Source organism: Glycine soja, chromosome 2, assembly GCF_004193775.1.
Source record: "Glycine soja cultivar W05 chromosome 2, ASM419377v2, whole genome shotgun sequence".
Lineage (NCBI taxonomy): Eukaryota > Viridiplantae > Streptophyta > Magnoliopsida > Fabales > Fabaceae > Glycine > Glycine soja.
In genome coordinates this window covers 45,394,823-45,410,799 of record NC_041003.1, presented here as the reverse complement: position 1 = coordinate 45,410,799, position 15,977 = coordinate 45,394,823, and the positions used below count along the sequence as shown (strand labels likewise).

General features: G+C 31.5%; 3 protein-coding genes across 3 annotated transcripts; all 3 read right to left on the bottom strand.

The window, feature by feature from the left end:
• Window positions 1–207: 207 nt before the first annotated feature.
• On the bottom strand, window positions 208–1,506 carry LOC114398086 (15.7 kDa heat shock protein, peroxisomal-like). Its single transcript, XM_028360233.1, has 2 exons — window positions 1,197–1,506; window positions 208–716 (listed from the first exon to the last, which is right to left on the bottom strand). The coding sequence occupies exons 1-2, from the start codon at window positions 1,336–1,338 to the stop codon at window positions 424–426; spliced, it is 435 nt and encodes a 144-aa protein (XP_028216034.1). The 5' UTR covers window positions 1,339–1,506; the 3' UTR covers window positions 208–423.
• A 1,696-nt stretch (window positions 1,507–3,202) lies between these two features.
• On the bottom strand, window positions 3,203–5,386 carry LOC114398079 (plasmodesmata-located protein 7-like). The gene is made up of 3 exons (XM_028360220.1): window positions 4,513–5,386; window positions 3,633–3,746; window positions 3,203–3,491 (listed from the first exon to the last, which is right to left on the bottom strand). Exons 1-3 carry the CDS (start codon window positions 5,240–5,242, stop codon window positions 3,484–3,486), a joined length of 852 nt encoding a protein of 283 aa, XP_028216021.1. The 5' UTR covers window positions 5,243–5,386; the 3' UTR covers window positions 3,203–3,483.
• Window positions 5,387–11,332: 5,946 nt separating this feature from the next.
• LOC114398072 (nudix hydrolase 18, mitochondrial-like) lies at window positions 11,333–13,171 on the bottom strand. Its single transcript, XM_028360209.1, has 5 exons — window positions 12,960–13,171; window positions 12,679–12,790; window positions 12,479–12,562; window positions 11,986–12,114; window positions 11,333–11,822 (listed from the first exon to the last, which is right to left on the bottom strand). The coding sequence occupies exons 1-5, from the start codon at window positions 13,055–13,057 to the stop codon at window positions 11,673–11,675; spliced, it is 573 nt and encodes a 190-aa protein (XP_028216010.1). The 5' UTR covers window positions 13,058–13,171; the 3' UTR covers window positions 11,333–11,672.
• Window positions 13,172–15,977: the final 2,806 nt, after the last annotated feature.

The following is a 15,977-nucleotide window of genomic DNA, read 5'->3' as shown; positions in this document are numbered from 1 at the left end:
TTTCTATCTACTATTATTCACACACCTCACGTTCCTCTGAAATCTAGTTGGTAACTTGCTACCAATTACACAGCTCCAATATAATATTCACACTATTGATGACTGATTAGATGGATAGTTGGATAGAGTATGCCTCATTTCTAATATCTGGTTTTTTTCCATACCAAATTATGTTTCCAGACGGATCAAGGTGGGAGGAATCGGATCTTTTAGACTAGTGCAAGCTCTTGGTTTATTTAGCAAGGTTTCAACAAAGTAACATGAAATTTACACAAGGTTCATATCAATCAAAGAGGGGACACTATACACACACACACATACAAAAGAACCGATATTGTCTTATTCCTTAGTACATCATTAACACATTTTTTTTTTCTTGTTCTCAATTATTATTCATAGAAACATATTCTAGATTTCAAAACCTTAAAGCCTGCTAGTGATGTTAATGTTTCTCACTTTAGGCGTTTTGGGTGTTGCATCTTTAGGCACAACTATAGTGAGGACTCCATTCTCCACCTGTGCCTTAATCTGATCCACCTTCACATTCTCTGGCAATTCAATTTCCCTTGAGAACCCTCCCTTCCCAGTGCCTCTCTCAGCCACATGCCAAACAGTATCCTTCTCCTTTGCTTGAGGCTCCTCTCTCCAAACTTCCCCTTTGATGTGAAGAATATTCCCATCCTCAATCTGCACCTTTATGTCTTCCTTGCTGAATCCTATCCACACAAATACCCATCATCCAAAACTCAATTATAATCATTCAACCACTCCACTAATCAAGTCAAACCCACAAAAAGATTTCATTTTCACCATCATACACAGAATCACCACTCAACATTCTAACGGGTCATCAAAAGTGAAGAAAGGGTGAAAGAGTGTGATAAATAAAGGACACATTTTAGATGTAATTCTAGGCAAAATTTTACTATTATTCTCCTTATTAGAATTGGAGTTTCACTTCTATAACATGTGTAACAAAAATTTACATTAAATATTAACATAGATTATCAAATCAAAGTAATTAAAACTTTGAAAAAAAAAATTCATAATTGAAGACCGGTACCAGATGATTTACAACAACAACTAATACTCTTTGTTCAATCAAATGAGCTACATCTTCTCTCAGATTAAAAAATAACATCAAAAGCACATAAATAACTCTTCAGTTCTTTTTTATACAAATATTAACATGTTACCTGGAACGTTAATTTTTAAGATGTGGGCAGTGGGTGATTCGAGCCAATCTAAGAGGGCTGTTGAGCCGGACCATTCTTTGAAAATTGGTGGGTGACCCCAGATGAAGTGTCTGAAAGGGTATCCAAAGATAGTGCCAGCCATTGATTAATGATATTACACTAGCTAGAGAAAAGAGATCTCTAGTAGAAAAACACGTTGTCTAATGATATGGTGCTTTCAATTTTTGTGATGAACAATGAAATTATAATATGTATTTTGTGTTAGTGGTCGCGGACACTCCAGAATGTTCTTTGATTGATCCTATGTTCGTCATCAATTAACAATTATCTGCTGTTATGGTTTTGGGTTCTTTTACTAAAAAGCGAAATAGGAAGTACGCTGCAACTGGGTTTTCCAATTGGAGCCCAATTATTTGGGCTTAGTAATGTAGTAAGAAGTTGCTACTGGCCCCATTCAAATTGCTTTTGGCCCCTGATCCCTTTTTTATTCCAAAAATGTCTTTTCCCCCAAATCATAATTCGTTGAATAAAATGTATAACAGAATCAAGATTCTATTGTTCAACCATTTCTCTCCCACCCCTCAAACATAACGAAATCACAAGTATATTTTTTATGTCAGCACAAACGTAACAATGAAATCACATTCCATTGTTATTTTTTTTAGCACTCCTTTAATACAATGAAATCATGATTCAGTTATTATATGTTTCCACAATACAATGAAATCACAATTTTTTTGAGTTAAAAAAAATTAAACAATAAAATTGTGATTCCGTTGTGATATTAAAAAAAACAAAATTGTGATTCCGTTGAATAAAAAAACTATAAAAAAAATATAACAAAACAAAGGGGAAGGTAAGGGTTCATTTGGGTTGGACTTGGGTAAGGAGAAGCAGAACTAGAAGGAGAAGGAAGAAAGGGGAAGGAGGAAGGATAAAGGATAAAGGAGAAGGGGAAGGGGTGCCAGGGACAGGGAGGGGGTAAAGAATTTGAAATGGGGACAGAAGGAACTTTTCAAGCTGGTGTAGGGGTCAATAACAAAACTTGAAAGGGCCAATAGGAACTCTCTGTGATATATGACTTAGAGTCTGGCGCTGGAAATATAGGACAAGTTATTGGGCTTGCAATTCGTAAAAAAGAAACACAAATACAAAAAAAAAATGGTTTTATTATTATACAGTATATATAAGATAAAATAATGTGGTTCATAATTCAAGTCTCCTTTTAATTTTCATTTTGACAATCACTTTTCAGTTCTTGACTGTGTTTTAGACTTTTAGTATATGCTTAACTTTCAGTTTCAAATCTTTTAAATATTAGATAAAAGCTAGATTATTCCATGTAACTTTAATCTAAATTATGATATGAAGATTTTCAATCCAAAACCGAAACACGGTATCCATGAAATAATATATAGCTCTTTCAAGTTATGGGAAGTTTCCATAATTCCATTCCCCATGTTACACTTTTGTTCCTTTCATTCACGGATAACAAACACAGGTACATTATTGATAGAGACAGTGTTCCGATATCTCAAAGTGAGGTACATGAGCTAATTGTGACTTGTGAGTTTTAAAAAAGAATATTGTCATTTTTTAAAAAAATTCTTAGGACTGGAATCATTTAAGATAGAGAGCTTTGCTGCAGTATATGAGGTCATTGACAAGCTAAACAAACACTAAAGATCTGCAAAATGATCCTTGGTTTGACTAGTATTGTAGTATTATTTTAGGTCAAAGAGGTAGAGTATAAACTTCTTCGTGGTAGAGTAAGTTTTCCTTAACTTAGTTGTGGTTCAAGTGTGTTTGTACAATAATCAAATCTTGTTAAATCATTCATGCAATGTTTTAATGTACCATTAAACCGATTAGTTAATCTTGTACAAATTTTAAGTAACCGTCCAAAAAGTTCGTGGGCGCACATAAGGTTGAAAAGCAAAGCAAAAATATTATACAACTTTAAAGAAACAAAAGAATAATATATTCACTTTTTTTCTTTACAAGAATGAGACATTAGACAGCACAAACTTTTATTCAAAATTTCAAATACAAATGTTCATTGTACATTCTTTTTTTTCATATGGTATCCTCCTCAAGGTTCAAAGTTCTCTTTCGAATTGAATTTTAAATTTGAAACAAAAAAAGAGTAAGTAAAATAAAGAAAGAAAAATAAAAGAAAAAAGTAAAAGAGGCACAAAAGCAAACCAATACAGGAGATTGGGAGGGCAACTAGTGAAAACTGATCGACATGTGCTCATGCCACTTTGAATCTCAAGCTTAATTTAATTTATTTACCTGCATGGGAAAGATACAATAAAAAAGAAGGAATCATGTTAGAATATTTGTTGAATCATTTTCTTTTCTTTTCTCAATACAATAAACCAAATTAAAATATATGAAAAACGGAAAAAAAAAAAGTACATATATACTACTTACCCTGTCGCCCACAAATCTTGCTCATGAAAGCAAAGAAAATAATAAGTATAGCCACTCCCGCTAATGATCCAATAATTATAGAAAATGTCTTTACACCTCCATGATTCGATTTGTCTGCAACACACGAACCACCATTACAGAACATTAAAACAAGTTATTTTCTTTCTTTTTGTAACAAAATATATGTTTTGATTGCAAGTTTTTTTCAAGTGACCCAAACAGCCAAACTCAAAGCAAAAGCAACGAACCATAGTCTTGTTTATACATGAAGGTCGACTACTATAAGTAAATAAACAAAGCTCTCAATTTACTTATCCAAAAGAAAACAACTTTTAAAAATTTAATTACTCATTTATTTTCTATATTTACACAATTTTTATATTTTAATACTTACACCAAAAATTTATAATTTTAGTCTTTATGTATACATTATTTAATTTATTTTAGTTCCCATCATATAAAATTGAAAGGACTAAAATGAATTAAAGTATTATGTAAGAAAACTAAAATTAGTTAAAGTGATTATGTGAGAATTAAAATATTGAAGTAATTCATAGTTTTAAATTACAGTGCGCAAGATTAAATTATTTTGACACTCTACAATTACATGTTTTTTTTTTATTACATTAGTTGTATTCTTTCGTAATTGACTATAATGTGTGAAGATTTTTTTCTCACCGCAACCAAATTAAAATCATGATGCAATTAAACCTTTATTAAAGCTTTAATTCTTACAATTTCACAAAGAAAATTACAATTTCCATTTTTTTACATCCTTTCCAATCTACAAGCTTATTATTGTTTGGAGTTTAAAACCTGAAACCCATGAGAGGTAGTAAGAGAAGAGGAAGCATGCGATGATCATGATGATGGGCCTTACCGTGGGCCTTGGACTCATCGTGGGCCCCACCAACGGAGTACCTCGCGTAACACTTCCCGAGAAACATGTCACCGTAATCCGCTGTGCCGCAATCGCTCTTCAGGCGCGAGATCGCCTCCGCCACGCAGTCCTGGCACTCGCCGTAGCTCAGGTCGCCGGTGCACTGCGCCACGCCGTGTACCCCACCGGACCCACCGACGCGAAAGTTCCCACCGGCGGCGGCGAGTCCGGCGAGCACGGCGTCGCGGCTCCCCATGGCGTCGGGGTTGTACCCGACCGACGGCCCGCACTTCTTCAGCACCACCGTCTTGTCCGCCGCGCCGAGGAACGTGGCGTTGTCGTACTTCACGAAGCAGCCGTCGAGCTGCACCGCGCCGCCGCACGTGCCGCGGCAGATGTCGCCGGCGCGCGTGACGGCTCGGGCCACGCAGGCGGCGCAGTCCGGCATGGCGAGGTCGCCGCGGCACTGGTAGAGCCCGTACACCGCGTCCTGCTGAGTGGACCCCACGACCGTGAAGTTGTTATAAGCAGAGTAAGTCGCCGAGTTCACCAGCGAGGTGAGTAACGAGTTGATATTCCACTCGTAGGGCGAGTTGGGAGTGTACCGTTGCTGCGTGCACCCGCTGTAGAGGAACGTGCTTATGCTCGAACACTCCGAAAACCCAACCACGCACAAAAAAACATACATACTACTCAATAGTGTGTGTGAGATATTGCTCCTTTTCGCCATTTTTATTTTTCCCAGATGTTGACGTACGTAGGGTTTTGAGTGTCTAGGGCAGCACTTTTATATGCATGTGAAATTGTGAGTGTTTTTTTTTTTGGGTGCTATTATTTGCTTGAATTGAACGAAGGTTTTGAACTATGGAACGAGATCCACCACATTGAGTTGCTTTAAATAAGCAAAATCTACATAATAACGAGAAAAAAAAGCTTCTCTTCGATTATTTTAGAGTCGGTGTGAACTCTTTTTTTTAGCTTAGTTTGGTTGCTTTTCTTTTTGGTTGATATAATTCAAACAAAGTAGCAACTTTAGTTTCTTTCTTTAAAAAAATGAATTTAAAATTCTTGCAATTATAAACCACTGAGAAATTTATTGTTGATTATATTCTAATTTTAAATGTTGGAGAAGTTAACTTAATCGAAGGAATTGAAGATTGTTAGATCTTATCAGAGAGGGAAAAATTGCACGGTAAGCACTGAATATCTGATTAAGTTGGAGAGAGCGACAGTCTAAGCTACTCGTTAGTCAGTAATACACACTTGAAATGGTACAAAAGTATAAGAAATTTCTCTCTAATTGAATTGAGTTGTTTGAAACCTCTTCGAATTTGGAATCATACGTTAATTAACATCAATTCATATAGGTGCAAATAAATTTAGCACTGGTTTGAAGCACTGATTTTCAAATAAATTTTGCAGAAATATATATATTCTACTACTTTGTGGCAGCTCGATCGTGCAATCATTTAGCAACAGATCAATTCTTTGCATTTTATTTCGGGAATGGACTAGCTACTTTAAAGTGATCACTTTCCACGTAATAAAACAAGCCCATTTGTTTTTGAGATGGCATGACTCGTTCTAAGTTAAAACTTTAAACTATCTTAAAATGATGTTTAAATTTATTTTTATTGTTTCTGGGGCTGTACATATGTATATATATATATATATATATATATATATATATATATATATATATATATATATATATACACACTTGCTTCTATCATCTTCCTAAAGCATATATAGTCTATGCATGATGCATGTGTGGAAAGGCAACATTGGCCAAAGCCCACGGACTTAATTGTGTAATATTGGCGTTAGATATATATGTGCTCATTATCAAACTTGGTGAAAAGTATACCAATGATTTCTGAATATATTATTATTCTATGCCTCTATGGATTAATTGCTAAGTAAAGTTCACGCTGCTGATAAAGGAAAGGACTACGACACTTTCCTTTGACACACACACACACACAACACCATCTCAAATTTTTCGATTGAAGACACTCAAGGACAACTGTGACATCGCACAACCGCCCTCAATTCTCATCCTAACTTTAGCAAAGCCTAGAATTAATAGTTCATCAATTACATGAATTATGTTGCATCGGTTAATAATATATCGTCTTTAATAGGTGTACAAGGATTATTAATATAGCTAGCAGAAAGTATGTATTTCACCATAGGATAGTAGTGGCGGAAAATTTTACAGTTCTGAGACTAAATCACAAGAGAATTTGACTATTTTTTTCGTCATGTTGCACTCTATAAATTACAATATTGCAAGTATGGTGATCAACTATTTATCAAAGACAAATATAAATTAATAGGTACCCTACTCGAAGTATACTATATATCAAAGACAAATATATTATATATAATGTTGATCAGCTATTAATTAATTTGGTGTAATTTCAATGACAAACAAAATTAATTATAAGAATCATAATAATTTGAATTTGAAGTTAATGCATGCAATTGATCTGTGGCTCTTGCTTTAACTAAAGAACAAAACCTATACTGATATTGACTTTATTTCCTTAATTTCTTTCTATTATATATATATGGTTTTTTATGCCAGCATTAGGAGTGAGGAGAGAGGAGCAAGGTGGGTGCTAACCCCAATTCTGGCACGCCGAAAGAGATGGGTTTCTAAATTAATGCATGTTATTATTAGTTTTGTCTTGGTTTATAATTCTAATCCCTACTTGCTATATATAGTCATCAGTCATGACCAGCCATATTATCTTTTAATTATTTTTAATGAAATTTTGATTTTATTGGGAAAAAAACATGTCATTCTGTCCCGAGCTTCAAAAGTTTAAAATTAACAGTTCTAGAAGAAGAAATTATGAAAATTAATGATAAAAGCTAAGAAAATAAAAAATATATATTTTTCAAGAATAAATCAACTTAAAAAAAGAAGATAATTACTTGAATTAATTAGAGATATTATTTGTTTGTAATTTTTGGTGATTATCTCCTTAATTAAACTTAGCTACAATTATATAAATAGGAGACTAGACATTCAATGTAACAATATTGAAGTCCTAAACAATTCTTAAAATTATATTTTAGACTTCTAACTATTAAACACCTACATTATTCTATTAGACACTTTAAGTTTTATTGTATTATTTTATGAGTACAATTCCTTCCATCTAGGAGATGAAAGGATAAACCTTGTTTCGTTTTAACTCTCAATTCAATACTTCATCTTGAGTTCTTTATTTGTTTTCATATTTAATGCTTTTATTTGATGGATCATCTTATAGATGAATTCAAAAATTGACTTGGGCTTTGGTGAGCTTTGTTGAAACTCGAATATCAGTCAAGTACTTAATTGTAATAATTTCTAGGAATAGAATAATCTTGGTTAAGTCTCACTAATTCACGACCATTAATGCTAATTGCTTGTATCTGTATATCCAAGGAATTGGATATTGGAAAAGTAAGTTAGAATCTGTGACCATGTGAGAGCTAAAGTAGAATACATCAGTAAATTGAGGATGAGCAGATAATTGTGAAGTTATAGTGGATCAAGCGAATTTAAAGTCCAAACCTAAACATTCATTCATCAAGATTGACATCAACATATAAATCTAGTATTTCTATCTTTACTTAATTATTTTATTATCATTTAATTTTTATTATAATTTTTTGCTATTTATTTCATGACAATCACAAAACAAAAATACAAAACCTAGTTCTTAGTTAAATAATCATATGAAATTCCTCCTTTATTCCTTTGAGAAACGATCTGGATGATAATTTAGTTATTACATATGATTGGGTTACACTTGACTTATAAGTTAAATCTAATATGAAATAAAATACTAACACTGACCCCTTTAGTCTCAAAAATTTTCTTTGAAAAAGCCTTGAATTGAATCCCAACCGGAGCTCTCTTCTTTCTTCATTTATTTTTACAATAAAATAAACTAAAATTAGATGAAAAATCAAACCTTTAAACTATTCTAAAGCTATTCTAATTTATTCAAAACTTAATTATAAACAAGGCCAAACAAACTTAAATATAATGAAATATTGACATAATTGTCCACAAAGTGGTGATTAAAATAACGTTTTTAAGGGTAATTATCAAATTTTAAAATTGAAACATAATAGGTGAAAGTAAAATAAAGAAAAAGAGGAGGGAAAAAGGAAGCAAAAAGAGATAGAAAAGCAAACCAAACACATGAGATTAGGAAGGCAACAAGTGAGAATTGTTAAGTGCTATTGGCCTATTGCCGTTCTGAGTTTCAAATCTAATTTAATTTATTTACCTGCACGAGAAAGATATAATAAAAAGGAGTTATGTTAGTATATTGCTATGAATCCATGTTTTCTTTCTCAATATAATAAATCAAATTAAAATAGATAGGAACACAAATAGAAAAAATTGTACATATATAGTATACAACTTACCATGTCACCCACAAATCTTGCTCATGAAAGCAAGACAAATAATAAGTATAGCCACTCCAGCTAATGATCCAACAATTATAGCAAATGTCTTTACTCTTTACACCTCCATGACTCGATTTGCCTGCATCAAACGAACCACTATCGTAACAAAATACGTTTTTGTCTTTTCTTTTTCCAAAAAAAAAAAAATAATGTTTTGACTATAAGATTTTACAAGTGACCCAAACTCAAAGAAAAAAAAAACCCATAGTATTTGGTTTACCCATGAAAATAAATTTTAAGTAAATAAATAAAATCTTCAATTTACTTATAAAAAAAACTCGTGAAAAGTAAAAACACTTCTTAAAAAGTTTAATTATTCATTTGACCTTTTTATTTTTAAGTTCTTATACTTTTTTTTATAATAATTGCACAAGATTCACACCTATGATCTCATATATATTATTACATTTTTTAGTCCATACACTTAGAAATTTGTTTGTTTTAATCTTCCCAGGTGCATTGTTCAAATCTAATTTAGTCTTCATTGTCTAAAATTATAAGGACTAAAATAAATTAAAATAATATGTATAAGGACTAAAACGTGTTCCTTGTAAAAAACAAAAAAAAAGGACTAAAACCTGTTAAAAGGTATATGCATAGGGACTAATTAACATGAGCAATTTCAAGAAATAAGAAATAAATTGTAAAGATTTTGCAAGTATAGAAACTAAAGGAGTAATTAAATTCTTTTTTTTTATATAAAAAATCCTTCTTAAAACTTTGATTCTTACAATTTAGCAAAGAAAATTACATTTTTCATTTTTTTACACCCAACCCGATCTGGGTACACGGGTTCTCTTGCGAGTTTAAAATTTGAAACCCGAAAGATAGTAAAACTAACTATAACCCATGAGTGGAAATAAGACATTCTAAGTTAGACTTCCTTTTATGTAATTCTAATTGATTCCACTATAAGAAAATCAACTAGTGTGGAAGGAAGATTTTTAACGGGCATGTAGTTGCTGGTATAATTTGTTTGTTTCGACCACTAAAACAATTGATTTTTTTTATTTTCTATTTATTTAAATATAATTTATTTTAACATAACGTATATAATCTAAAGAATTTTTTTTATGATTATAATATATAATTATTATAAAAATTAAAAGAACAATTACCAACGACTTGGATATTGGTAAAGATCATTTTTTAAAAAAGTTTCAATCATTACTAACAATAGAGAGTGTTGGAAATAAATGTTGTGCGTCTGTTGCATTCAAAGCCCAATATGGTACTTTGACCAGTTTTCATATTTGAGAGGCTGCTCTGTTGTTTTCAGGTTAGGAACTTTCTCTGAAGCCCACACTTTGCTGGGTCCTTCTTTAATAAAATTACTATACAATTTCTCTCGTTAAAGACCATAATAAATAAATAAAGTTTCTTTTGTTGACCAAAAAATTGAAATAAAATTCTTCATCAACTTTTCAGTTCTCAATTTCGCCCAAGGAATTCTACGGTTGATGATAAGGACTTAGTCAACCAATTCCACACGTATTCCTCTATTCACCAATGGAGTATTTGTTCATACCTCAAAGTGATTGGAGTACCAAAAATACTACTTTTAATCTTAGCTTCAAGTTGATTGTACAAAAGAATATACATAAAAATATAAAAAAAGGAAGATGCTTATCTTCACTTTGCTCTTGATTAAAAGGTTTAAATTGTTATTAATCATTAATTAGAACAAAAAAGTCACATTTATAGGAGGCATCAGATGCAGAGCAAACTACTTTTCAAATGGTGATCGTTAGAACCCATTGGATCAATTCTTCAACTTTTCTTGGATTCAAGTGCTTCAGTATTATTCATGCTAGACAAAATGTCCTTTTTCCTTGAAAGGGCATTGAACATCAAACTTTTTGGTGGGCAGAGGCAAAACACGTTAAGCATATGATACAGTAACTAGTTGCAACATTGCACAGTCTCTGCTTAAAAAAGCTTTATCCCTACTTACCAACTATAGGCACATATATACAGAAATTGCTAGTGCAGTAATTTAATATAGATTTATATTATTCATACTTTTTTTTTTGTACAATATTTTTAATAATTCATTTTTTTTATTTCCTTCCATCAATCATTCACCGTAGGTTATATTTTTTTCCTTTTTTATTTTTGAGATATTTCCTTTCTTCTTCTAATCTCTCTCTTTTGTATAATAAGAAAAGTTAATATAAATTGAAAGTACACATATAATGTAGTTTAAATTCTATCCACTATCATCAAATAAAAAATCATCATTAATATAACTATAATTATTATGAAATCAACATACTTAATTATCATATGATAATTTATAATTATGTTAATAACATATGAACTTTATAATATTTACTCAATATTTTTTTTCATTAACATGGTAGTTCTCCCAAATTCTTCAGATGTTATCAACTGTTGCATACAAACAAAATCAAATATTTTATTGAACAATGGATTTTCAGAAGTCTCACTCTACACAGATGCAGTGAATTCTCACATCCATGTTCCATAATGTGGCCCAATCAGATATGAAGTACTGTATCTTAATGGGGGGAATTGACAACTTCTATGTAATTTACCATTCCTATTAATTTTTCTTTTTTCTTTTTCTAATTCAATCACTTGTTTGGACTGTACTATACTATTATATATTCCTGAGTTCATTCCGTCCAAGAAAAGCTAATTAAAAGGGGTAGAGCTGTTTACAAGTCAGAATTGCCATCTCCTATGCAATGTATAGAACCTACTATTTCTATTTGTCTCACACGACCAAGTTTCCGGTTTACTAGTCTCTCTAGAGCTTCCTTCATCCACCAGTGTTGACAAACTTCCCTTGCTTCAGAAATGCTCATCTACAATCTCAAAAATGAAATTTTCAAACACTATCTTAGTGATCATTAGAAGAATGAAAGAAAAAGAATAATTCAAACACTATCAAAGTGGCCATTTGGAAGAAGTAACAAAAAGAAAAATTCAAAGATTATGTTCAGTATTCCATGGTTTTTAGTTACCTACCCATATTCTTTGACGAACATTCTGTTCGGGCCACAACTCCAATTGCTCTTGAACAAGTAGAGGGAACATGTAGCCTTCATAAAATGTATCATGTGTCTTGCTCTTGAAACTCCACTTGCCCAATTTACCCTGCACCCACCAAATTTAATAAATATTCATGAACATTTCATTTCAACTTAAACAAGTTTTAGTGGCCAATGATTTATTATTATTTTTTTATCTATGATATTAGTGCGAAGTATTCAACTTCGCTGATTATTAGAAAATCTAATTAATCCCTTTAAGATTTTTCTTTCTTAACGAGACATTATTTATTAGTTAATAGTTTTGCTGATATTTATTCTTTGAATAAATAATATTAACACTAATAATTATTATTTATAATTGATTATTGACTTTTAAAAAAAGATCTTAATTAAAACTCATATAAAAAATAATTTCTTATTACTTAGTTAGTAATATGAAACATTTTATATAAATCAAGTGGCCTCACCTCAACAGTGCCTCGCACCCCTGCTTCCTCTATGGTTTCTCGCAAAGCTGCCTCCTTTTTGGATTCGTCCAATTCCCACCCTCCCTGTTGTTTGGTCAAACGGATAACACAAATGGGGTGAATAAAAATGTAAATAAATCAAAATAATATGTCATTTGGGGTGTTGAATTTCATTGACTAATGTTTTGGTGTGCGGTTACCTTAGGAAATAGCATCCCTTTGCCTTTCTGAGAAGTGATAACCAAAACTTCTAATTCTTCTTGTGCGTCCAAGGAAGTTTGATCACCAATTTTATATCTGTATGGTATGCATCTACACGTGTGTCCACCAAAAAAAAAAAGAAAACGTTCAGTCGCCATTGAAATGAAACTAAATAGAAGAACAAATTTAAAGGAATCAAACATGGTTTTAAAAATTTGAGAAAAATAAAAGAAAATACTATCGGCAATGATAGGAATAGGATTAAGAATAAGAGACAAACCCCACGACTTGGCGACGACCCTTTCTATAGCGTTGCAACTCCCTACCCGTACGAGAAACCAATGCAACAACGTTTTCTTGAGAAACCAAAGCCACCATGTTTTTGTGAGAATTTGAAAGAGGGAGAGAGAAGAAGAAAATATTAGAAATTGAGAGAGGAAGACAACATCCGTGAAAGCAAGTTGTGTTGTGTTTTTATTAGTGGATAGGATAACAAAGGGAGGGTCGACCTATTAATAATGGAATGGTAACGTTAGAGGCTAGAGAATGACAAGGGCAATGCCATTGGCTTTTTCCACAAAGTGGAAATTGCTTTATTTTTTGAAATAATAAAGAGGTGTGCCAAATTGAAAAAAATAAACGTACGAACGTTTATCTTTAAACTAAATTAAAGAATTGTACCGAAAGTTATATTAAAGTTATTCACATATTTTTAAAAATTAAAATGATATATTTTATTTTTAGTAACTTATTTATAATCTATAACAATAATAGAGGATATATCCTTATGCGGTCCACTCTTTTTTTAAGACTTTTTAATCCTTTAACAACAATTGCAAATTATTCTGCTGTTATATATCAATCTCCCACATTAGTTACATTAATAAAAAAATTACACCAATTATATATACAATAAATTTAATTTCAAAAATAAAAAAAAATGTAGACACGTAGACGCAATTCAGTAAAAAATATATTATTAAGACAAAATGAATGTACCTTTTTCGTTTTATTATTTTACACGGAATGATTTTAAACATTTTCATGATTTCTATTACATGCCAGGAAGTGACGTGGTGGGAGCACATTTGGTGGATTGGTGAGAACACAAGCGCTATCACATATGCGTGGGAATCATGTTATTTGTTTTGCTGCGGAGTGAGTTTAGATTGGTCTTTTGAAATTGAGGTTGTATTAGTTGAGTCAAATAAATTTGTTGTTAATTCAAATAAATTCAGGTTGTATTAGTCGAGTCATTGAGCTGTATACGTACAATATTTATATTAATATTTTTAAAAATATTACATGGAATTGTATATATTTTTAGTCCTCATACATTTGTGATAAGTGATTTTCCATTTACAAATATTTTGACATCACAATTTCGTAGATGTCAAAATAAAAAAAAAAAAAAGAGAATAGAATTAAGCTTTTAATTAAGAGCATAAATTAAAGACTTCTGCCCATGTCTGTGTATTTAGTTACAATTACAAAGTAGTGAGTTAATATTAAAGATTTCAATGTATCAATATGACAAAAGATCGTGGAAAAATAGTGCTACCAGCCTACCACTCATGCGAGAAAAAGAATAGAAAATAGTATTATTTTTGGCTTTTTTTTATAAGATACAAATTTTAGTGAATTTTATACTAAAATTTGTTTCTTAACAATGATCGGGTGAAGTGATATATTTTCACAAATTAATTATGAGCAATTAATGTTTTAGCACTTAGGTCAACAAAAGTTATTTTTTTCCACATTGTTTCTTTCTCAACGTACGAACAGATTCCACTCTATTAATTGGTGAAGTGTTTGACGTGGGCTTCTGCCACCCATAACCTAACATCGGATCTATGATATGATTCATCATATTCAAGTGCCAAAACATTAGTAGAGTACTTTTCTATGCTTAACATCATACAGCACTTTATGCAATCCAACAAATAATCGCTGGTTTCAATATTGGTCTTTTTATATTTATTTTTCCTAAATCCTTAACATTTAGAAGTCATTTTAAATTTCAACTAATTTCAGTTCAGTTGAGTAGAATAGAGCCACTTGGAAATATAACTAGTTATTTAATTAAGATTCATTGGTCCTTGTTTTTAAATTTTTGTCCACCATAAAAGATTTTTTTTTTTAAACAGAGTTGACATGAGTAACACTTTATATTAAGGTTTGAACCCGATCTCACACTCTTGTAATCTTGCTAAACATCTTACAATTGTACGAATTACTTAGTTGGGGTGTCTCAAGGGACTTCAACTGTTTTTTTTTTTTTTTAATGCGGGAGAAGTTGCATCAAGAAATTTAACAGGAAAACTCAAAATAGATGCATTGCAAAGAAAGTACTATAAATGCAGTATAATATTTGAACTATAAATGGTATAGCCTATATAGATCAATCTTTTCACTCTATATATTAAGTGAACTTTTTTTTTTGGCTTGTTGTCTCAAGGTGTCAATTAACTCGGCCGATAAAGAGCTTTGCAGTTGATTATAATTAATTACTTAATAGTGATCACATAGCATTTTTATGTAGTTTATAAATGCTAGATGAAATTTGTGTTGTTAGATGAACTCAAGAAAAACAAGTGCTTTGAGTTCCGTATAAATCGTCCATTCCCTCAGCACCAAACTTTTACTGTTATAGCACTCCTTATGACTGAGATTTCGTGCATAAGTTGCAATTCGTACTGTTATAAGTCAGCCAATACTTATTTGCTTAATCATATATATCGGTGTTTTGTACGTAGATGGCTAGAGAAAATGTCATTGTCCATATATTTCATGATTCATTTATTCATTTAAATTATCATAACTAAGTTGAAGTCATTGGTCTACTTTGCTCATGAAATTGAACATATATTATAGCAAGCTAGCAACAACAGTCCTTTTTCTAGCTATAATACCAATACATAAATAAATCAAATAATTCTGACAGTTATGTCAAGGTACGAAATTTCGTTCATGCCATTATTTGAAGGTAACATAAATTTCTAACTTACACGCAAAGGATACTTTCATAATTAGTCATATCGCATCCCTTCTTCATATCCCTATATAATCGCTTAGTGGTTGGTTTCTTGTCTGCAACCTTTAGTTACGGTTTTTGTTTAAATGATGATGTGACTGAACTCAACTTCGTATCATCTATTTTGTTTTATTGAATTTGTTAACGTGAAAACGAAAGGGCATAGCTGGGGAGATGACAACGATTTCAAGGCTAATTGCATTTAAAAAGACTGTGCTAGGTCAGTGCCCGTGTCCAAAATCAAACAATTTCATGATAATGTTT